Source organism: Eutrigla gurnardus (genome assembly GCF_963514095.1).
Source record: "Eutrigla gurnardus genome assembly, chromosome: 21".
Taxonomy (NCBI): Eukaryota; Metazoa; Chordata; class Actinopteri; order Perciformes; family Triglidae; genus Eutrigla; species Eutrigla gurnardus.
Window position 1 is genome coordinate 9943752 of NC_139932.1, and position 25332 is coordinate 9969083.

At 43.4% G+C, this 25332-nt stretch overlaps 1 protein-coding gene across 1 annotated transcript in view; it reads right to left on the reverse strand.

Moving 5' to 3' along the window:
• Window positions 1–640: 640 nt before the first annotated feature.
• The window catches only part of snd1 (staphylococcal nuclease and tudor domain containing 1), a 159890-nt gene continuing 135198 nt past the window's right edge, over window positions 641–25332 (reverse strand). Inside the window, exons 20-24 of the mRNA XM_084038890.1 lie at window positions 21863–21932; window positions 19600–19713; window positions 15545–15748; window positions 4049–4093; window positions 641–1679 (exon numbers count right to left, since the gene is read on the reverse strand). Coding sequence (XP_083895016.1) covers window positions 1614–1679; window positions 4049–4093; window positions 15545–15748; window positions 19600–19713; window positions 21863–21932 — 499 coding nt within the window. The 3' untranslated portion in view covers window positions 641–1613. The remainder of the gene's footprint in view (window positions 1680–4048; window positions 4094–15544; window positions 15749–19599; window positions 19714–21862; window positions 21933–25332) is intronic.

Consider the following 25332-nt stretch of genomic DNA (forward strand, 5'->3'; position numbering starts at 1 on the left):
AAGTTGCAAATTTAGGAGATTATAAGGTCATAGATTTGCGAGAAAATAACTTGCCGTATATGATGCCTGCTGTGGATGACCTAATCAAATTATATAATCGCTTTAACTGTGAGAGCCCCAGGTGGCAACGGGCTATGCCACAAAAGTATAATTGGATTAGGTCATCCACTGAAGGCATCATACATGGTAAGTGAGGGGTTCTTTTTTGTCGCAAATTTATAACTTCATAATCTCGTCAATTTGCTACTCTTTTCCTGTAACTTTATGACCTTATAACCTTGTAAATTTGCAACGTTTTTCTCTGATTATTGCCCCCCTTCCATGGCTCCGTTTTTTTTTCTTTTTTTATCTATGGTGGCCATAATAATAAAGTCATGGCAACATTTCTTTTCAAGATATTTATTTAAAGCTATCTTGCACAAACTATGAGTTTTTTACAAGTGAAAATATACTTGCAACTTAATGTTAAAGCAGTTCAAGCTGGTGCTTCTTAATATTTCTGTATCGCTAATTTCCAATTCATTGCAAAAAAATATATAATTTTTTTTTAGCAAAAACAGTTTCTCTATATTGGCACAAATTCTGCAAAAAAAAAAACAAATATTTTGAAATTGTTTGTGAAAAAAACTCAACAAAAATCTTTTAGTTTGCTTATTTTTATTCAGCAGATTTTCAATAGAATGCAAAGGTCCATTATGTGGAAACAAATTCAAACACTGTTTCTGCTGTGGCATACAGAAGCAGAAAGAGAAGAGACTACCCAAGACAGGATCATAACCATTATCAGAATGTAAACTTTACAGAAGGAGATAGAGAGATGATAAAACGCCAAATGATGGCATCCATTTTTACTGGTCATAAAAGTGTGACAAGTGAATAAACGACAAAACACTCCCCACGAAAACATCCGCAAATGTCATCACACAGATATACATTGAAGACAAAAATAAACTCATCCTTTTTTTTTTGTCTGTGTGGCTCCACCTACAGTATTTCTCTAAAATAAATCCATTTACACGTTTCAACATATCCTCACATTTACATGAAATTCATTAGGGAAGCATTTGTTGCAAAAAAGGAAAAGAGAAAACAAAACGTCTCCCCCGAACACCCAGTCTCTTCCCATACAGAGGAAAGATTGGGATTGGGCTCGAGCATCAGAAAGCAAAGAATATGATTGGCTGAAACACATGTGTAAGTATCATAGTTGTTATCATTCACACAGGAAGTCTGCTGAAAAGGTAACATGGCAAATAACAGATTGGCAATAGTGCAGGCTGCTTGAGCTGGCAGTGGGCCATTAGGAAAATAAAGGATGAATGGAAAGTGATTCTTGCATGATTATTCATTTAGCATTGCTAGCATGCTCTAATTGGAGCTACGCAGGCTAGCTCGAAGAAAAACAAAACCAAAAAGCATGAGCAGAAGAGAAGTCAGGACTGGAGGGATAAAACGTCAAATAAAAAAAAGATTGAGTCAATGCTTGTCGTTTAGTTTTTCGTTATCTGTCTTCTGTCCAATGTGTCACTCGCCGTCCATGGTGGTCTTTGGAATGGTGTTGATTGGATGGTTGGTTTTTGTTCATTTTCCCCAATTTTTCTTGTCTTCTGTGTTTAACGGCGGTAGCCAAACTCATCGGCATCGTCGGCACGGAAGTCTCCGTAGCGCCAAATGTTGAGCTGAAGGGAAGACAGAGACAGATTTTATTGGCCATAATGAAACAAATAACCATAAACGGCAGTTATGTTCCCAATCGCTTTGAATGGGGCTTCGATAATCTCTCTCGCACATTACATGTTAAATGGTCAGGAGAGAAAAAGAGTAAGGAGAAGGAGGGGTGAGGAGGCAAAATGCCACTGTGCAAAGTCGAAAGTAAGGTCACCGCCTTCACAGCCCGGCGCCAAGGCCACTGCATCATCATCATCCTCATCATCGCCATTTAATCCAACCCTTTGTGCTTGCCCATCCAAGCTAGAGGCCCACAGTGCCTCAAAGTCCACCCAGTCTATTACTTCTCCTACTACATTACATTTACATATCTGCCTCGCCTCATAAACCGTCGTATGGGTTTCCCAGCTAAATGTTGCTTTTATTACAATGCGATTGGCAAACTGTGTGTGCGTAGTTTGGAGCCGTATCCACTATGGTTTTAGTTATTTAAATGCGATAGAAATTGTGCAGTCTGAGGGCTGTTGGTGTGTGTGTTTAAAAGGCTGTGTGGGTTGTTCCATTTTTGGCTCTCACAAGCCTGCGCGCTCAGCTGTTAATGCTGTGATTCATGGCTAATTAGCGACTGTGCTAATTAGAACTAGTTATTAGGATGAATGAATGAATGAAGCCATTTGTACGTATCGTCATTTTCCTGTCTCTCACTCCACTACCTTTTTTTTTTTTTGCTTCTCTTCTCTGACACGCTGAAAACATGGAAGTAAACTGCAATTGCGATCCAAAGCCAATTGCACCTCTGACTGACTTATTGGCTGAGCTTTGTCCATCACCTCAGGGCGACGAATAGAGCACAGGGAGATTTGGAGCCAGAGTGCTTGACATTTACATGAGTAAAGACAAAAAGGATCCAAGTGCTATCTATGCAAGCTAAAGGGGGTTCTTGTGAAAGGCAGCCCGGACAGTGTTTGTACGGTTAAAAATACTTTCTTGTCAAGTCTAAATATGAAAACCAAAAGTGACCCAGCGTCTGGCTCCGACCTTTTGGACTTGTAGCACCTGAGGAGCTCATGCTCCATCTTCTATCTCTTAAAAGGATAGGCTACTGACCTAGTTTTTATTATTGTCCAACTACTCCATGCAACGATCACAAACAGTCAGCGTCTCAATAGTTAATTACTTGGCACCAAAAGACTCGGCGTGCCACAGAAGATACACATTTCTTTAAAAATATCACAAACGCATTTAAACGAGCGTGAATTTGGGATGGCGGTGACCATGTATGTGCATGCATCCACACATGCCTGCATTCAAACCCAACCCAGCCAACACACGACCTCCATGGAAGCATTTTAAAATAGCATCTACAAGAAATGGTTCTGAGCTATGAAAAGGGGTGGGGCTTAAGTTAAAAAGTGTGTGCGGTTCATGAGTTTGGTCGTGGTTGACAAACCCACCAGCAGGCCGATTTAGAGAGCTGTAATAATATTGTAAAACAGCACACAGTCAATAGATCAAGTCATTTGTGGTTTAGAATTTTTTTTTTTTAATCTTCATGGGATTTGTTGAAAATTAAAAAAAAAAAAAAAAGATTTCAGGCCTTACACAACAGGGTCAAACATGTCCCTGGCTTTTATTGTGAAAGGTAAGAATGGAAGGAGCTGCCTTTGTTGAGGCTGAAAGGAGTGATTACGTTTGCTGATTAAGGTTTGCACTACAGTTCGCGCCCTCCATGTTGTTACATAAACCTTAGAAATAAAGGCACAATCTGTGTTCAACACAAGTGATTGGTCGAGTCCTTATAAGTTCAGAAAAATCAAGCTTGTCCGCTTATTCACCCTGTTGTGTTCTTTGTTTGGAAAAAATATATTGCAGGCAAAATAAGCTTGTGAAAGAATGCACCCCTAGCATGTAAAGGTCTTTATCCTTCAAACATACCTTTGCTTATAATGAAAATTAATATATTCTTTATGACATCCAATATTAGATGTTTTATCCATTATTTTGCTGCCAGTTTCACGCCGACTGGTCAGGCAGTCTCTTTCTACACACTTTTGCACACCTCCCCGCCCCCATTTTCACAGTATGGACCAGCACAGACTGTGGGCGACGATCCATATGGGACAATGGCGGCTGCCAATGTAATGTGTTGCATCTTGAAAGAGGGAGAGAGACAAAAGCAGCAAAGAGAAAGGGGACTCTCTCTCTCTCTCTGGTAGTTTGTGCAGAAAAGTAATTAGTGTAATAATATATTCTTGTTTTGGCAACATTAGATTTGTCACTGAGAGGCAGACTAACCACAGATATTAGGACGAGGAGGTGCCAGAAAAGCTGATAGAAAGACAGAGGGAGAGACAATGAGGGTTTGGATTAAGTGACTCACCCTGGCACTCTTGGCAGATTCTTGACTGTTCAGGTACTCCGTCACCTAGGGCCGAAAAAAGAAGAGTCATTAGCATATCACATCACTGCGTCACAGAGGGGATTTTAAAGGATTAAGGTGAATCAATGCATCCTCTCAACCTACTCTGACCCTCAAGACATCACTTTTTTTTTTTTTTAGAAGGGCATTTGCTCACCCGCCCGGCAACGCTGGACGTAAAGAACACAGTGTTCTCTGAAGATCAACAGGATCAAGATAACAAACATAGACACGGAGTGGTTTCGTCACTGCAGGGGGGGCGACGAACGTACAAACATGTGACGGCAGCATACGGCGCGCCGAGCGCTGCGCTGTTTGGGGTCACTGCTTCATCCGCCGCGTGCGGGGCATCACTTCGCACTTCATGCTACAACTCACATTTGCAAAGCCACGAGAGATGAGACGCTCTCATAGCCCCTCGTGCCTGCCAGCCTCAGGCCGACACCTCGGCGGTTTGTAGCCGCAACTTCTAATCAAGTGCATTCAAAGGGCGCCTTGAGGGAGCTACCGGCTAAAAGGGGGTAAGCCCTGAGTTCCACCTGGGTTTCACGGAGACAAATCAGAGCTCTCATGTACAGAAGTAAACAGGCGTCATGATACAGTTTGTCAGAGCTTTCCAATCATAGTTTTTCTGATTGTCAACTCTTTCCTTTATTTAAGTGAGACTACTGGGACTAGGTCGATATAGCAGTGTTGTACATCAAATAATCAATAGACTCACTTGATGCGCTTCAGTTGTACAACATATAACTTTAGCAACATTATCCTCTAAAAAAAAAAAAGTACCAACAAATATTAATATTAAGAATGAACAATCAGAGATTTGTGTCATGTGACAGGGTAGACAGGATTTTATTTACTCCCCGTTATGTCTTCATCAATCTGTCTCAATGAGCAGGAAACCTCAAAAAAATCAGATGGAATTATAAAGCTATCTTAATTCGATTCAGTCTCTGATCAAGAAACGTTTAAAATGTCCAATAATAGCATCATACAAATGCATTGGTTTGCCGGACATGAAGAAGTGGACACACTGGACATACTGAGAACACAGAGTCAATGTGCAGTGTGGAGCATATTGACTGCTTCTGCTAGAACAGCCATTTAGCCTCATTGAATGAACCAGTGATGAGTCATAGGGCGGGGGGTGGGGGTGGTCGAGAGAGAGAGATAGAGAGAGAGTGAGAATAGGCAGTGTTTGGTCAGACGGGTGCAGTGTAAGTGGATGTATGGACCTTGGAAAACTCAAGCGGCAGACCCTCTGAGTGGAGCTGTCCTCCACCATTACAATGTCGGAGTAATAAAGCTTTCCACGCTGCCCTCACGCACGGTTCAGCTCGCCTCCACAACTTTTACCCCCGGCCACCCACACCACGCTCCTTCTGTCTGAATGCCAATAATTCTCTAAGTACGACGTGTCAATTTGCAGTGTGGTTTGCTGGATTATCGGGACAAATGTTAAGGGATGTATTAGCAACAACAATGATGAATGAAACACAAAGAAACCAAAACTTAGGGAGGCCTAAAATGAGTTATTGTGTTCTTTTGAATGGATCCAATTGTGCGCCGCGTTTTTGTAACTTATTATAGTAGCAGATGAGCTGGCTTTCACACTCAGACGCACACACACACCCGAACAAGGATGCCAGATGTTAAAACTGTCAAGTGTGGATGGGGCCCTGGAGTTTAATTGCTTAGCTAGCTTGTGCACAAAGGTTGATTTGATAGCCACGCTTGCACATGGCACCGGCGAGATAACAGACCTGCAGCTGGATCGTGCAGCCACTCCGTCTGAGGGAGTGCTTGTGAGGGTGTGTGGCTGGGGAAAAGTGTAGTGGCTGCGCAAGTCATCCATCAAAGCCAACTAAAATGAGAGATTTTTTTGGATGGCGTTGGGATATGGCATCTTGGTCCCCATCAGGCAGATGTCACCATATGGAAGACCCAGCCGATGATATTTCACGGGCAGAAAAAGGGCCAGTGATGCCATTTGGGCTTTGGAGGGGAGCTATCAGTGCCCGTAGCGGTTTTAGCCATCTCGCCTAGTGCTGCACTCGGAAAGCTAGGGGCCGACTTAAATAATGTGGAAGAGGGTTTCATATCTGCCAAAGTGGATATCGCAATATTTGAACAGAAAGAGAGAAATGACAGGAAAAAGAAATTCTCAAAATACAAAACCGCATCTCAACTTTAAAGGAAGAAAAAAAAGTATTCGCTTTTGCCAAACGCTGCGCAGCTGAGAGTCGGCATCCAACGCATTCTGTGAAAGATCCTCAGTCAAGAGCACTACAGCACAATATGCACAGATGATACGCTGCCATATTGGCACTACCACGTTGGGCCTCTTTGTACTCTGGTCGGGAGGGTGCCTCTCCTGGCTCGCCCTCATCTTTCACTGTTCTGCTCACTTCAGCGCGCTGCAACACAACAGCCAATCAGTGTGCGGTTGAACACCGATGATGACTGCCTTCGGATATTGAACATCCCCACGTATCCTGTCCCGGATCCTTCTTTCTTAGCTTTTCTATCGGCTCCAGTAGGGAGGCATAATAGTTCATTAAGACGCAAACAGAAGCAAAACTCATCCGGAGATGACTCGAAGTGGTAAAGGAAAGGAAACTTTCTCGTCATGAGAGGGGAAATAAGTGCCTCTTTAAAAGACGGGGAGAATGGAAAGGAGGATTGTCAGAAAAAAAAATTAAATAATGTTCCAGAAAAGCAAAGGCGAGAGGCCAACAAGTAAGAAGCTTACCACTGATTATGTGTTCCAGGTGAAAAGGATAATATGAAATGCAACAAAAAGAGGATAATCAATGAGAGCACAAGGAAGAAATTGTAGCGTTTGGAAGGGGTTTGGGTGGCAGATGGCAGCGGGTGACAGCGTGCTTGTCTGGATGACCCTACAGAGCTCCCATATGCCAGACAGATGCCACGTTTGGTGAGCAGTGGCCACGGACACTGGCAGCAGCAGAGAATATGCTGTTGGGCTAAGGAGGACGCTGCACGTGTGGGAGTGTCCTTGGATGTGTGCGATTAATTCCTGGTATCGATTTAACTCGGCTCAAAGTCCACGACATTAAACTACACAAGTCTCTGAAAGTTTAGCTGATTAGAGAAGTCAATTTATTCTAATTTAATGCTAACAGTCTACTTTTGAGTGAATTTATCAGCCTCCTGAGACTAAAACGATCTGATACTCCAAGCACATTCAGAAAAAAAGATGATTTACTACTGCTCTCGGAGTCCATTTTAATGCACGCAGGTAACTTTCTAGTTGCATACTTGGTGGAAGACTTTCTGTAAGTGTGAGGCTTCTCATAAAGATGAACGACAGGTGGTGTGGGTCTGGTGTTTTGGCACTTGTCTGCCCGGCTGTGAATCTGTCTGTCTGAGCGCGAGAAGGAGACTGCGTATTTCCCCGCGCTGGCCGGCGTGCCGTGCCCAGGTGGTGTTCTGGTTAAGCATGGTGTGAAAGTGATGGATCGGCGCGAGAGCTAACGTGGCAGCTTTCTGACAGGTTGTGCGCGTCTGGTGCGTAGGTGAGCTGCCTCTTTTTTTTTCCACGCTAAAATGCAAACCAGATTTGGCGGCACGTGACTCATCAAAGTTTTTAGCGATGGGTGCGCTCTCGTGGTCCTCGCTTGCAGAGAAGGGATGTCAGGCGACATAAAAAGCACTCAAGTGGAGAGAAAACAATGAGGCTTGTCCTCTACGCATGTTGAGCTTTCCTCATTAACAGCAATGATGATCAGACACACAGCCTCCCAGACAAGAGCAGTCAAACTGCAACCACATAAAAAAAACAAACACTGCCACTCACTCCCCCTTTTGTCATTGTTCCGTTGTTGCTGCGTTGCTCTTGTTTTTCCCGCTGCTTCCTCAATGCTCATTATATCTCGTTGTAATCTCCCTCGCCTGCCATCTCCGTCTCCTTTTGACTCGACTCAAAAGTAGAAAACTCCACATAAGACAGGTCGCCGCCAGAGCGTTTGCCCGGAACATAACAGATTTTTATATCTGTAACTCACACCGTTTCAAGTTGAGTGTACTTGGCCGAGCTGTGGATTGTAGTCCTAAGAGATGTCTCTTGTTCAACATGCCAGTGCATGAATACTGCATGGGGAAGCAGAGACTGGGCCAGGGGTTTTGGGAGTCTCCTTAGACTTTTCATTGTACAAGTGGTTTGGTAGCGGAAGGCTTGTCACATAAGCACCACGGCTGACCAGGGAGGGGATCCTTGTGCGTGCGTGACGGACAGACAAGGGAAGGTGAATGAAAATGCTGGATCTAAAGATTGCCAGTGTAGCGCCTTTGCAGTGATCATCACATTAAATAATGCAAATCAATCTGGTGAAAGATGAAATGTTTAATCAGCAGTTGATTTGCAAGTGCTCCATTTTTTCTTCACTTTTCTTACATATAATTATCTGAGCTGTCAATGACGCAGGAGAACCTTGTTGATTATAAACGGCAGCAATCGCCGTCTTCTTTTGGCTGAAAATAACTTCTGACATCAATCTGAGTCCAAATCAGTTTACATCAGTCGCCTAATTCATAAAGATCTGGGTATTTCTTGAGTGACAAATCGGTGAAAACATGAGCCTTACAGTACATGTACATCATGTGTATGAGTATCATTGTCCCTATCTGGGGTAAACTGGGAATACGCCATGTTGCATGCTGGTCCCCCCAGCATGGCTGTCGGAGGAGATCAGGCGCTTTGGCGGGAACGTGGCATGACAAGCCCACCAGCATGGGTTCACAGAGTTAAGGAGGACACACACACGTTAAACACGTGCACACACGTACACAACAAATGCAGGGACAACAGATATCACAAAGAACATATTCCAATGCTCTCCCAGGGGTACTGGAAAGAAAACAAGTCTTACGTAAACACTAATGTATCTTAGAAATATGTTGCCTGCACAGTAACTTTTAGAGAGGCTGCGTAAAGACTTTACTTTTTCTTTTCTCAAATATCTACTTTCCATCTCCCATGAGGTCACGCAACGCGGTGCCTCCACTCCCATCATCCTCTACTCACACTGTGGGAGGGAGGATATAGTGCGCGACTGTGTGAGCGTGCGTGTACATCCGCAGAAGTTAAAATGCCATTTGGGAAGTGGCGCGTGTCAGCTAGGACATGTCAAAGGGTCCTTAGAGCAGCGGCAGCAGGGGAGGCAGCGGCCTGTGAAAGAGTGTGGGTAGGTGTGTCAATAACAGGGGAGCAGGAAATGTCCATTTAAAGGCCCTATCCCTAGCTCTACTTGTAAATTAGGTATTGAGCCATTGGTGCGGTCATGCTGTCGCATCCCCATGAAGCTCAGTGTGTGTTTGTATGTATGTGCCCTGTGGCGTTTTTGGGGATGAGGTGGGGGTGGGGGGTTCCTGATGGGCTGTGACAATCGTTGGGGTTGAACAGAGAGGGCAGTGGCCTGAAAGTCACTCAATTGATGGTCCGGATACGGCTAAAAGCCATTTATAGACGACACGGTGAAGTATTTTTGGGTTGGGTTGGAGGCGAAGGGGACCTGAGCGACCGTGGCAGGATCCACAGGGGGGCTTACTGGTTCTACTTGATGAAATTCCAACCCCCCTATTGTTGTGTTCTCTCAGGTATTGTATATGTGCATTTTCTAGCTTCCCCCGTTCTCTACATTTTCAATAAATAGTTAAAAGTGAGTTGGAGCTCACGAGGGAGCTCCACACGTGTACCGTGTCAGCCCTCTCTGCTTGGGGACGGCTCATAAGCGACAATGGCAGCACGACTACATGAAACGTTCTTTGCCCATGAGGCCTTATTGTGTTACAGTGAACCTGCTGTATAGAATCACCAACACTCCCATGAGGCATATCATCAGTGTCCAAACCAGTGCCTTAACAATGCGGCAGCAGCAAACTGCATTACATGAGCCACCTTACTGTAGGGTATATGTCGCAAACAGCACAATTGGTCTTTGATAAATGGAACAAACCATCCCTGGAGGCATCCTGTGTATGTGTGCGCCTCCTTCCTGTTCCCCTGTATGGATACCCCACATGCAGCTGTAGGTGTGACTACACTTCTAAGCACGCCATTTCATCTCCATCGACACTTTCAACCCCCATTAACACAATTACCGTGCACAATTACTGTGGGATGCTGCACCGGGGAGCCTTGCTGCGATCTGTGTGAAAACTACACTACCCGTGAGGCAGTTTAGGTGAAAAAGGCACGTATAAGAAAATAACTCATGTGAGCCGCAACTTAAAAGCCGGCTCCTCAAAGCTACATAAAAGTCCTCTGTTCAACATTCACACGTAAGGAGCAAAGCCTCAGTGTGAGCGCAGCAACAATAGAGGGAAAGAAGATAAAAAGAAAAAGAAAAAAATACTACATTTCCCAGGGGGCTGCTGGGTAATTAAAGATTCCAGGCCTCGCATCTGCAGCTTTCACTCTGAGGGAGGCACCTAGCAGCTGTCTTCCTTCTCCCGACACACACAACTCTTAACATTTTAATAAAGATCTCAAGCAAGTCTTAAACATTTGTCTACTTCTATATCTATCTCTTCAGGACAGGCCAGGTCGATACAGCAGGCTCCACTGCGATTGGTGATTGATAATAATTGCGCTGCCCAGGGAGTGACAGACACTCACGTGCCGGTAATTGACTTGTAATTAGCAAACAAGAGATTATTAGCTTGTAGCGCTAATGAAGTTTGGAGGTTAGCAGCGATGTCTGTTAGCCGAGGTGACTGGGCGAGACGCGGAGCACCCTGTGGCCCGCCAGAGTTGGAATCAGTCATGTTGTCGGCGGCTGCTGACAGAAAACACTGGTGAAAAGCAGCGGAGCACAGAAGACAGTGCTTCTAACCACACAGTCATCTTCCAATTGAGCTGTCCTGACAGACTCATTTCAGCTACATAAAAATAAAAAAAAGTGAATGTGAGTCAAAGATAGCTACTGCAGGCACTCATTACTCGTGCACCCAATCAGGTAGAAAGAAAATAATATAGTGTATCTAGTTAACTGTGGAGCCCACTTTCCTCTCCTTTAAATATGAGCCTACAGGCACAAACACACAGTTCATGTCTCCCTACTGTATGCCTTCACTTAAAATTAGAAAAGAGAGGCATAACTGTCGACCCGGTGCGAGTTCACAGGGCGGAATCGGCTGATGCGAGTTGCAAATAATTGCAGATAGCAGCATTTTAAAAAAATCACACCTCATCACGAGGCAAGCGCTAGGTCTGATCTGAGCGCTTCGCCACTTTCATTCCCGGGGATTCATCATGACGTGGCACGCAAAGACGAAATGCAAATCAGCATGAATTCCTCAAGCTCAGTTTGGATGACATGAACAGCAAAGGGGAAGATTGAGCACATGGAGAGGGTGAGTGAATCAAATATCGTAAAGGCAAGTACGGTGAGTTGAGGGAGTGATATGCAGTCGGCGGAGTAAGTAAGAGGAATGGAGAGCTAGGTGATGAAGAGGAGAGTACTGCAAAGATGAGAGGTGATGGGAAGGAGAGGAGGAAAGAAATCAGTGATGTGGAACTGGGATGGATGGGGAGAGAGAAAAAAAATGGAAGAAACCAGATTCTGAACAATGAGTAGTGCCATTAAGAGGGATGTACGAAGAGAGGGAAGCGTTTTAGTGAGGGTGTGTGTGCCAGTGTGGCAAGTTGCCATTCTAGCAGTGGTTAGTTGATGTTGCCAGGACGATTTTAGGGTGGCTTAGTATATCTAATGTGCCCGAGGTGGAGAAGGCTTGAAGTCAGTGTGAGTTTCAGGTCAGAGCATGAGAGAGAAGAAACTCTTAATGCAGGCAGATTGCAAGAAAACAACGGGATAGTTTTGCAAACATCAACACACAAAGTTGCTATAATTAAACTGTGTATAACGGGAGTTATAAAACTTCAGTGTAGCAACTTAAATTATAAGTTATATTTAAAAGTTTCAGCTTCAGTACTTTCTTCTGTATTCTGATGCCCTTCTGATTAAACTCTACACTCACTTTCATTCTCACAATTTGTGACGGGAAAAAAAATCAATGTACTATTATTCACGCATTTGCCAGATTCTATCCTGAAGGGAAGAAATGCTGATTGCCGTTCACAACTCCACAATAGAGTAAACAATGAGACCAAATTACACGGTTGACACTGCTCGAACTATGGCCGCCGAGACCAACCGCTACCGTTGAGCTTTGCTAACGGTTCATTTATTATACCGACCGTTGGCTGCCACTTTGCAGGACAGCCAACAGCACTTGACAGTATACAGCAGTACTGTGCCTTCGGCAGTAATAACGGTGGATCTCTACAGCAGCTCATTCTCAAGTCTGTGTTGTGGCAATGAGGAAGAGCAGATGGAAAAACAAAGAAATGGGCAATGTGTAAGACAACAGATGTATTCTGTAAATATGGTAGAGAGCAATAAAAAAAAAAGAAGAAAAAAAAAAATGGTTTGAAACCAGCATGACACAGTTACAGGCTCCTGATGCCTGAAAGACTGTATCTACTCTATATAATGTGAAATACATTAATGCCCCTTCTGTTTCCTATGCTGTGCTGGCCATAAAGCAATGATATCGCCGGCTGAATATAATCTAAATATCAAAGCCCCATAAACAACACATGTGCAGAAGGGCCACGCATGATATGCCAGATGTATGACAGATTAAACGTTATGGCATTAAATCTGCTTGACTGCAAGTGTACAGTATACAGTTTGCGTGTGCACACCGAGCGTGTGCAATAAATACAAACCATACAGATTATTAACATTACAGTTTTGGGTCACTCGATAAAGGACAAAATGTCAGTTGCACTTTCCCAGGGTTTATATTCCATCAACACCCCTTGGTCACTCGGTCACTCCCCTCTAAATACAGATTATCAATCATAATTTGGCTTCCTGATTTCCTACTTCCTGCCTTCCTTTTCATATCCCACTTCCCTACCAATCAGATAACAGCGGCTGGCACGCATATGATCATCTTTTCACCTATACGTTCACATTGACCGTTTAATCTTTGCCATGACAGTGTTGTATAGCTGCAACAATAGCCATCCATATGGTATGCACACTGGGTATCAGTATAGGGATTAAGGAAGAATACGTTAAAAAAAAAAAAAAAGGGAAAAAAAGACATAAAACACCAAATGGTGGAATATCCCTCTCTGCTCTCCCTCTCTTGGGACAATGCCATCCTCAAAGACTGGTATTAACCTTCAGTGCACTTACGACTGACTATTGATAGACACTGAAGTGCCAGTGAACATTACAGCCCATCTGTTACGCAATGCTTAGCGCTAGAGTACAGATTACAATGACCGTGTTCCAATCCCCTGGAATGGATAATGAATAAAGAATGGAGCCAAAATGGAACAGATAGGAAGGACAAAAGTCACTTTTACAAGAAGTCTGATAGTCTGGATGAGAGAGAGGGGAGAGGAAGGGTGAGCCGGCTTGGAGACGACACCGCCGGGAACTCGATGGGGAACTTTCTCTAAAAAGAGGGGAAGAATGGGGACGTGGATCTAGAGGTCAACAACTGCTTGTATCGTGAATATTTTCTTGGCACTACTGCCCTGCAAGATAACGTTTTCTTGTGTCATCGTCTTTCTAGTACAAAACAGATATTATACAGCAATTTTACAGACTAACTCCTTGACCCAAAGTGGTATACGATCAATAATTGCACATCAAATAGTGATTAAATCATCTGATGTTTTGTCTGTAAAAAGTCACAGTAGTAGTAGTTCTGGTACTTCTAGCAATGTGCAATAATACTACATTACATATAGAGCAGAAACCCACATGTTCTATGAAAAAGAAGCCCATTTACTCTTTCAGAGGTCTGAAAAGTGGCCTTATCTCACTGCGACTCGCTCGTCTTTGAATTTGGAAGCAGCCTTGATGGGTGGAATTATCAATAAGAAATGCTGTACCGCTGTAACACTCGCTCATAAGCACATTGGCAACACTGCTGCTTGTTAAGCCCTTTTCCAGATCAAAATATTCATCTGTAGCCAGCGAGGGAGACGTGAATGCTGGAGATACAGGCGTAGAATACTGAATAGAAAACCATTTGATCCGAAAAAACAAAATCTGCGCAATCTAGGAGGCCATTAGTGGTACGGCTGAAAGGTTTTAATCATTGTCCTTTGTCTATACGGTCCATTGCCCGGAGTCTGCATTATGGTTACTAGCTACTCTTTAGATGTCAGGGTTCAATACAATGATGCACAGTGCTTTATTGACTAAGAGGCGGGAAGTGCTTTTATCAGTGCAATACAAGAATGAGTTAGTAATGGCATCTCCATGTGTGAGGGATGTCTTCACAAATGTGTTCCTGTCACCAGCCTCTAATTAAAATAAATATACATTTTGATTATGTTTGTGAACAAATGCACCCGCGTGGACATATTTCTACATTCCTTTGTGGGGTTATAATTTTTAAATAAATAGCAGAGTGACTAATAATGGGGTTGTGCGGAAGCGGTAATTGCAGCAGGAATAAATCCTATCCTACACTTTTCTTTACCTTTCATGCACAGAATAGCTTGGAGTCTGCTGGGCGAATTAGCATAATGAGAGGAAAGTAAACGAGGGGCGCGTCGCGGTTTGACAAAATGGCTGCAATCTGAGGCAAATTCTAGTGCCTCTATTGTTGTAAAGCGAGGAAAGGTATTACTGTTTACAAAACCTACAGGCATTTATGGTGATACTGGCTTTAATTTATTAAAAAAATCCATACATGACAAACCCTGAGATGGAAATGACTGAGTAGATGCGTGTTTGCATGGATAGGTGGTAATTATTGGACTGATAGAAAGCTTTAGGCAGGATATAGACCTTTTAACATTAAATTATACACAAGGGGCCCATTTTACAATGAAAATGATGAATATTTACTGTTAAAAATAAGCAGCACCTGCTACCATTTGATCAACCGACGGCATTGTCTATTTACACAGCAGCGGCCTGAATATTGATCTCTACTGAGCATTTTGAAAGTACTGTGAGCTACTAAATAACTAGAGAAAAATAAGCCATATTTGGGAAAATGGATACTCTTATTTGCTGTTTGGCAAAGGAATAAACAACAGTCACAGTAGGGCTGGGTAATCAATAAATCTCTCTAACAAGCCCCTCACTGACCTTTCCAATAAATTCTACCTGAAAGTAAACTCTTCACATCTCACCTTTGGTACACACAACAAATGACAGTCAGTCGGCTCGGTTTTAAAAGTGTTGATTCACAGCAAAACGGAAAGACAAATCTGCATCGCATGGCAGTTTTCAGCGATATAATTAACTGTGACTGTCGACAGCCCTCTAGACTCGAAATCGCTGTTAACTTTGAAACGAAAGTGACTGGTTGCCTAAACGTAAAAACAACCAATCCAGTAAAATCAAATAGTGCCATCCCATCACCAACTGTGTGTCTAAATTCGTTACTTACAATCTTCTGCAGGTGCTTCTCCTTGCGGACGTCCACCATGACCAAGCCTTCCTTGACCAGGTTGAGGCCCACGTCGTCCTTGGTGTCCCCAAACTGTATTGTGACGTGTGGGCAGCTGGCACCCGCGTACTCCACGTTCATCAAGCACTGGCTGTTCTGGATGTCCCGCACAATGCAGTCCACCACGTCTGCTCGAGCATCCTCCTGAGGAAGTTTTGGGGGGGTTGATAAGGGATGGGATTAGGAATGAAGAGGAGGTGACAGAAAAATGGGACAGTTGTGGATGGTGAGACCGAAGTGGGGAAAAAGAAGATTGAGGAGATATGAAGAGAAGGGGGGAAGGGAGGGAGAACGGTGAAAAGGTTAATTTGTATTTTATCACTTGTGGCTCCTAAACAGATATGCATACACACACAAATCCATGCAGAGAATGATTAACACGGCGTACATGTGTATGAATCTCACTGCCATACCTGATTTCTGTTGGGTGAAAATGGGCTTGGTCAGTAAGAACACATTCACGCACATCATTCTCCAATCGATTACAATTACTTGATCGCTCACACAGTCAGTCGTGTAGCACAGCAATCGTCTACCCAACCAGTTCATTTGAGTTTGGCTGAGCTACATGATGGTCTGACGCTCACACACCATCCCTCCTCCTCATCCTGTACCTTCTTTTCTTCTTCAGTTAGTTGCCTCGCTCTCTTATCCCTAACCTTCTTGAGTGTGAAAGGCCAGCGTTTGATTGAACACACGATGGAGAAGGAGGTGGAACAGCTGCAATGCAAACCTGACCTCACATCCTCCAGCAGTCTGGGCGGAAAGCGAAAAGAATGAAAAAAAAAAAACCAAGGGCGCTGCATCTTCAGAGACAGGATGACACTTAAAAATAAAAATCAGTCCCTGGCCATCATCCATCCCTCCCCTACACCATCCATCTCTTCGCTTCCCTTCTTTCTTTGCCCTGGTCTTGTCTCTATGGCAACCCCCTTCGAGTTAGCCGCCCTTGGGTATGTGTGTGTCTGGTGTTGTGTGTGTGGTGAGCGTGTGTGGGCAGGGAAGCTTGTTCAAGGCACAAAACTAAGGCCTTTCCCCCCACTCTCCCCCTGGTCAACTTGTCACAGGCGCTGCAGGGGAGCTCAGGGCAAGAAAGAGAGCACCAGTGTGTGACAGAGAGAAAGAGACCAGACACAGGAGGAGAGATGAGAAAGAAAGTATTACAAAACAAGAATACTTTGACGTTTGTGACGCGGCGATACAAAATTGATGAGAGCCTTAGAGTGACCCACTCTTGTTCACCATATGTGCAGAACAGACTTCTTTATAGCAATTCAAAGTGTTAAAAACTGGCCAAAATATTTGCATTTGACTTGTTATGAACAGATATAATTGGATGTGCAGCACGGAAACTCAATGGAACCAACAGCTCAGTTTCAGGGCGGATATGAACAATATTATTTTTATTCATTCTGTAAAAACATATTAAAATGTTTTGCCAGAAAATAAAAACAATATGAGCCAACAAAGGCATCAGCGTAAATATGGTCTCTAAGCAAAACACACACAGCTTTTTGAAATCAATTCCTACGTGCTCAAATAATAAAAATGAATTTAATTACTGCAAGCTTACCCAGTGTTAACTGCAGCTTTAGAGAGTTGGAGATCATCTGTGCTTTAGATGCATTCATTGAGTCATGATTCAGACACACTCCACGAAATGGGGTAAAATAAATATCAAGATGAAATTTAAAATAAATATCAATATGAAAACAGCAGGGTAGATGTGAAAAGGTATTTTCTTCCATTCCTTTTTAAGCCAAAATTCAATAAGTGACCTTTTGCTGCATGAAGATTTGTGAGTAAGGTTAGATGGTGGTAGATAAAAGTAGATAAAATGCTTATTTATATATATATATAAAAAAAGTTTGCTCGTATTTATCTGGATCTTAAAAGATTCCTTGAAGTTGTCCATCTAGTCCATCACTGCTTAAAAGGGAGTGTGGCTTAACTTTTTGTGTCTTTTTAGAACTTATTTTGTTGTATATATATTTTTTACAAGTGTACTCTTGACATAAAGTACTTTCTTTAATTAGCTGACTGGGTATAATAAAGATGTAGCAATGTGCCCTGAGTGGAGGCAGCTGGGGGTTCACAACATCTGTAATAAAATTGGATTGAATTGTAAAAAAAAAAAAAAAAAACCCTGTGGAAGCTATCGCTGCTCTGATAGAGGTATCTGCTGCAGTTTTGAAGATATTGTCACTTTTATGAAACTGCACTGGAAAGCGGAGGCATGATCCCGTCCCAGTGGTCGGCTTTTGGTGTTAAGAAAAGAAAGATTTGAAGACAGGCTATAAAGCTATATAACTTGTGAAGACAGATGCCTTTTGTGCAGGGCATCAGGTGGCAGGTTGTGAGACAAAAGGCAACAACCTTTCCTACGTGCAAGCACCAGAGGCGCAGAACAAATGGGGCGCCGTGCTGTCAGCGTGAGTGACACAGCAAAAAAAAAATAAAAGCTTCAGATAAAGCAGTCGGCGAACGCAGGAAAGGCAAAAAAACAGAGAGAAAAGAAGAAAGAACGGGGAAAAAGGTTAGACGGATGCAGAGTGACAAGAGAAAGAGTGAGAAGGAGAGGTGTAAGGTGCATGTCAGCTTTGAACATGTGCTAAAGCTTTGTATGTGTGTGTGTGTGTGTGTGTGTGTGTGTGTGTGTGTGTGTGTGTGTGTGTGTGTGTGTGTGTCTGGAGGCTAGAAAGTGTAGGTGATGCCTTTGTCCCCTGGGCTGGACCAACAGATGGGCCACTTCATCCTTCAGGACACACTGACTCATGAGACAGGTGACAGCATGCGTGCAGGCGCTACCAGCTCTCTCACACACACACGCACACACACACACACACACACGTCCAATAGGTGCATATTTTGATGAAAAAACATGCAATAAAACAAGTATAAATAAATACATAAGGATCGAACAACTTTGAGATGTTTGGCCTTACTGGTCCCAAAACCAGAGCTCAGTAAAAAATTAAACATTAAAATATGTGTTAGCCTCTAAATTAAATATCATTTTTTATCAACACATCGCCGAAACAGTTTCAACAAACACCGAACTATAACCTTCACCATGGCAGGGTTTATTGCAGGACTGTATTAGATTGCATTATCTTTCGCTAGATGTACCTAATTAACTGGCAAGTGTTGATAAATAATCCAAAATAGCAGCAAGCAGACATGTCCATGCGAAAAGTAGTTATCTAGGCTGTGGAACAAATACACTTTAAAGTAACACGCTCTCAAACACACACACACACACACACACACACACATACACGCACGCACAACTAATTAAAGACAGGGCTTAGTAGTGTGCCAATCACGCACATACCAAGAGAAAACATGTTGTATCTGCACAAACTATTCAGGATGCAACCGGCTCAGGAGGCTGCGAATGAGTTGACCCCCTGACACACACAGAAACACGTGCACACACGTGCACACACGTGCACACAGGTGGTCAGCAGAGGTCAAGTAAACACACTTGGATGTAAACAAGAAGATTAGTCTGCGGGGGGGAAAAAAACGGTTACTGCTGTTTGGCTATCAGATGGACATTTATATGCACACACTCATCCCTGTTGAACACCTGGATGGCTTGCATCTATCTGTAGGATTTAGGGGGGTTACTTTGGTTGCTGCGTTATTAAATTGTTTATGAAGATGTCTCTGCTACTATGTCCATTATTCTACAATTTCTTTGCAATGGAGTACATCAATGGCTTGGTGTTTGTCACTGTCTGTCTGCTTGGACTCCATGCATTACGTATGAGCATCATTTTCATGGACACTTGCTGGGAATGGAAACCCGACCCTGTCTGTCAGTTACTCATCACCTTGCGATGAGTGAAACTCCAACAGATTTTTGCATCTCGCCAAAAAAAGTCAACTTTCAAAGGCTGGCGATAAATGACACAGAGGAAGGTGATATCGCAAAGTTAATTTTGAGGCTTTCAGCTACGACACACATCTCTGCTCGTCCGTGTACTTACATCCTGTGGGACCTGGATGTAGGCTAAGGCATGCTCGGTGGCCTGTGCTGGCAGGGTCCTGGTGCCGAAGGCAGGGGGCATGGCGGCCAGACGAGTGGACGACACAACTTCTCTCTGAGGGGAGTGAACGGGAGACACAGATCAAACTCATATGCAATCATACGTAGACAGGTATTTGTTTTTTCTCCATTATCAAATTCAATTACTGTCGCTGTTCAGGGTTTGGGATCAAACATGTTTACTCTTGGGAAAAAAGATTTGGATTATGAGTTTGAGGTTTTGAGGCCATAAAGTGAAGCTCGACAACAATTGTGCGTTTGTGTGATGATGGCTGCGTCTAAGCAAACATGACAGAGGCATCCATCTCCTGCTACAAGTACAGTAAAGGGAAGCCAACAGAGATTTAGGGAGAAATATCTAGCGTGTTTGGTTATGATACGAGACACATAAAACAAAAAAGCATGATGAAAGTTCACTTTTACATTAAGGAGTGCATCTCTCAAGTCAATCTCAAACAAGACACGGTGCATACTCGGGCTGTAAATTAATCCTGCGGTCTGTCACCTATTTCTATTCTTCCTGGATTCGGAAATCTGTATGTCACTTTAACAATCATAGTTTACAACTGTGGAAGAAGGACAGATGCCATCTTGGAGCTTAAGGGCTGCATGCTTGTGTATGTCACCTTACCAATCATTTCACAGCTGCTTCTACAGCAGTACCGAGGCCCCTTTCACTAAGCTCCATCTGCTCTCTAGCTCAGTTACAAGCCAAGAGTAAAGACGACAATACATGTCAAGTCGCTAGTCAGACTCGTCAGATTAGAAAACACTAAAATCAACACAATGTTAAACAAGACAAACTTGTCAGTGTGCACTTCACTTCAACACTCAACATCCATTACAGGCAAACAAAGAAAAGTAAGATTTTCATAAAAGTGCTTAAGAGACAATAACTCAGGTTTTATTGTGCAATGATTACAGGCATCACATTTGATGGATTCATGATCTTTGCTCGCGTTTACCTGCATTTACTGCCATATAAAAGCACCTCTGCTGTTCTCGTCTTAAGTGCCGTTTTGCAAGGTGAGCACTCGAGTGTGCACATCGCTATATACGAAAAAGCAATTACTATATCTCACTGATTTGAAGAGATTAGGTTGATACATCACGACGGGTATGAGCCAGTGTGAGCGATGGCCAATCACTGATCAGCACGGGCTACCTAAAGGAAGAACCTGCTGGTAGAAAGCCAGACTAACGCAGCCGTTAGAAGTGGGGAGTTAATTTAATGACCCCCATATCTTAGGTTAATGTGTTCATTGGACTGTACAGTCTAGACAGAGGATGCGTTGAGCGTTTATTATGGATTAGGATGTTAAGATTTATCAACGCCATATTAGATTTTGACGGAGTCATAAAATGCGGGCCTTAAAAATAAAAGACAAAAGTGCTCTGCTGTTTTTGTTAATGATCGCGTAATAAATCAGGGACTGACCTATACCTGAGACAGGTGGCAATATCGCCCACTAACAGCTCATGACACCGAAGCATGAAATCAAGGCCAGAGTGACTCAACCTTCAATGACGCAAAAGTACAGAATGAGGTAGATATCAGCTCCCTTTTTTTGTGTGCGCCAGGTCGACCTCGGAGAATCACACTTTCAGCAACATGCCAGGACACATCGCGTCTGCCAGCCAAACCTCGAGCTGTCCCCGAATCTAGGGTCAGTCACACACTGTGCCGCTCCACTGCATCATGGGAAATTTTCCCGCAGGCCGGGGGCTGGCTGCATGAGCCACTTGGTGATGCAAGCATGTGTACGCAAGTGGGTAGAAACGGACACAATAACACTCACAAGGATGTAGTGCCTTCGTCATCACAGGAGGGGGAAAAAAAATAAAAAAACAGAGGGTGGGGGAATTCTGCCTTCATTGTTATGAAGAGAAATAAAAATGATATACTCAGTTGCACCTTTCACTTCGGTCGTAAACAATAAATGGAAAACAAACAAGCTTGAATCATATTTGTCCTAAAATCTCCAGCTGGAAGAAGAACATCATTTCGGTGCTTTGAATGCGGAGATAAGCAAACAACTGGTGTCTGAATGGATGCAATAAACTGAAAAGAAATCCTTCCTCAAATACTACACTCCTTCTGGCTGTGGGCTCGGCCATGACAAAACTTTTTTTTGTTTGTTTTAGCGACGGCTCTGCAACATTCAACACTTTCACCAGTCAAACTCGCCGTCGCGGTTACTCACATTGCCGTAGTCGATGTAGAAGACGTGAACTTTTGCTGGTGACTCAACTTTCTCCACTTTGGCTCTGTACCTGCAGCAGCAAATAATTGGAGAGAGAGAGAGGGGGAGAGAGAGTAGAGTGTGGAGGGAAAGAGATGAAGACAGAGGGCACAAGAGGAAAAAGAAGATGAGTAAATGATTCCGAGCTTATTTCCCTGGGGAAAAGGTGTTGGAGGATCTGTCTGTTGTGATCGTGGGGATAGGAGCAGGAGAGGATGAGCAGGCCGGGGGAGTGAGGAGGGACAGGGGGAATCTATCAGGACAGGGGCAGCGCTGTGAAAATTGCACAGAGGCCTCTTTGCAATAACGGACAGAAATTTAGCCACATTTTCGCCTTGTAGCAAAATAACTTTAGTGCATTAGTGCTAATCACAAAAACCCAGGAGTTTGACTTTTCTCACACAGCAAGTTGAATTTGAATGGAAATTACCTTCATATAGGGAATGAAAAAGTGGGAAAAAACCCCATAAAAGTCTGTGAGTAAGAGCCAGATCCTACTCATGTATTCACATAGAAGCTACAGAACAGCACATTTCCACAGACTCAGCTCGAGAAGCGTTTCTCTTCATCTGACCAAACGCTTGTCTGACTATCAAATCCGAACGAGAGCGGCAACAGAAGACAAATTGGCTGAGAACTGAGGACAGGGAGGAGAAAAGCCAAATAATTACAGCCACATGGGCAAAGAAAGAGACGCGAGAACAAAGTTAAAACCAAATAAGTGATTAAAAGGGAGAACACCAATGAGGCAGAGAGAAAAAAGTGAGAGACAAAGCGTGAGTGACTGATTAACAGAGGGTTTTTTCATTTCTATTTACGCCGACTCTGCGGTGTTCTAAGAGGACTTGAAAGGCGACGAGCTTTTAATTAGCCCCCCAATGAAACAAGCCGACATTCTACATGCATCACAGAATACAAAAAGATGTGGACACAGAACAATGCTAACATGGACATAATTAGCTTGCTGAATAATATATGACTGCTAAAATGTTTTGTTTTTTTAAAAAAAGAGATAAATCTCAGAGCGTTGCCACTTGGAGCAGGGTTACTGTTATGTTACTGCAAGAAACAAGATAACGCATCTTCAGGGCTTGAAGCAGGAAAAAATCCTGTGCCTGAAATTTTTTTATGCATTGGGGAGAAGAAAATTCTGAACATTTGCAATCTAAATGAATTAATCTGGTGCACTTTGAGAGTAAACCCACATTATAGTTTTGAAACAACATTCAAAACACACACAGCCAGTATCACTAAGCATAAAGTCCGCTAGCTTAATGCTAACGTATAATACCTCAGAAATTAGCATCACCAAGGGCGTAACTTTGAGTTGAACATTGGGGTGGTTGAGATTTCCACCTGTGAAGCAGGTGTGTGTATATATATATATATATATTCTTTGGCCACCAGCCACTGCGGCAGGTTTGGGTTTACCAGCCCAGATATATAGTTTGTGCCTAAAATAAAGTTGACCGACTCAGAAAATGCATTAAAATGGGTCTTGAACGTGTACAAAATACACATTAAAGTGTGTGCAAGTGTTCTTGTTAGGACTCATGGTCCTTAATTGTCTCTAACTTTAAGTATTTTGTCCCGATTACAAATGGGTTTGTAGTGTTTCCCACAGGATCTTTGGAGACTATGGTGGGGGGATTGCGATCCTCTAGGGGGGTCCGGGGGCATGCCCCCCCGGGAGAAAATTTTGAATAATTTCATTTTAATGCATCAATTTGGTGAATTCTGAGAAACAAAATATGACATATCAATTACTGACCAATTTCTTACAAACTGCTGGTACTGATACAAATGTTGACATACTAAATGGGGTTGAGGAGTTTAAGCATTCAAGAAAAGATGAGAACAAAAATGACTAAAACACAATTCGTTTATTATTATTATTATTATTATTAATAATGATAATAATAATAATAATAATAATAATAAAAGTGGGTGACTATTCCTCAGCCTTCCTTGGTGTTTTGGTTTTGACTGAAGCCTCGTTCACATACGTCGCCACTCGCCCATCTCTGAGAGACAACTATCAATGAATGTGAATGTGTTCTAGCGGAATGTGGTCAGGACAGGCGATGTGGTCGATCGGAGATAAAATAATTTTAACTTTCTGCGATGTGAGTGAAGCGAGTACCAATCACAATGTAGAATAGAGATGATTGACAGTTGCCGTCAACAGAGAGTTCCACAGAGAGTTGTCGCTTGAAGTCGCCGCTGGCGGCAGTGAGTTTTTTTTGCCAGCGAGTTGAATTCAGCGAGAAAGCGAGTGACGGGCGAGTAGCGACGTATGTGAACGGGGCTATACGCGCACGCACTGTCGAACTCGCCGGCTGGGGGGGGCAACCGTGAGTGGTGGCACTGGAGCCCTAGCAGTAGCTACCTCCTGTTGGGAAGATACTTTTATTCTTTTGCTTTTTTTCGCGTGCTTTCTTCATACCACCGCTGATGCGGGGAGAGACCGGGAGAGACCGGGAGAGACAGTAGAGAAGCGCAGGTCCGGCAAGGTGGGCGAAACCAAATCTCAGAGCGGGAGGGGGCACAGACAAACGTCACTATTTTTTACTGCAACGGCTGTCACAGCGGCGGCAGCGCCGGTCTACTGATCTGATCGCCCAGGGCCAACCTCTGTCGTCATCCCGGGGGAGAAAAACGAGCCAAGTAACTTATCCGCACGCTTTTAGAGGTTTGCCGCTGGCTGGTTAAATTCTTTTTATTAGATTAATGTTGGTCTCATTGATGAAATCTAACAACTGTGGCAGTCGCATTAGTTTGTCTGAATGAAAAGTGTGCAGGGCTGCCTTTGGGCTGATGTTATCAATCGCTCTGGCTACGTTGTCCCGGTCCGAGGTGCCTGGAAACTTAAGGCCCGCCCTACTCTGCTCTGATTGGCTAGAACTCCTTGGTTACCTTGAGTACCATTGGTAGTTGGAACTATCACTTTAAACGACTGGTTACAGTTAAAAAAAAAAAAAAAAAACACTTCACCAAAATATTGCTACGCCGGATTTCCGGCACCGTGCCGGAGGTCTTCAAGCCCTGCATCTTTCAGTACAAACAAGGCTACAGAAAGTGAACGATTACAGCAGATGGCCAGTTTTAAATGTTCATCGGCTGCGACGAAGGAATAACTTTAGCCTTTCTCCTTAAAAATCCAGCGAGGAAGATAGAAGGGAGGGTGGAGGAAAGAAAGAAGGGCACCTGCGTCGAGGGAACATTTGGTTTTTTAATCAATTTTGTGATCTTTTTTTTCAACGTCACCATCTTGACATAGACGCTCTCTCTCCCTCCCTCGATCACTGTGACTTTTATCTGTCCCCGTGACCATCTGTAAACTTCCAGCATTCAGTGAGGAAAGGCAAGGGTGTGTGTGTGTGTGTGTGTGTGTGTGTGTGTGTGTGTGTGTGTGAGATTGTCAAGCGACT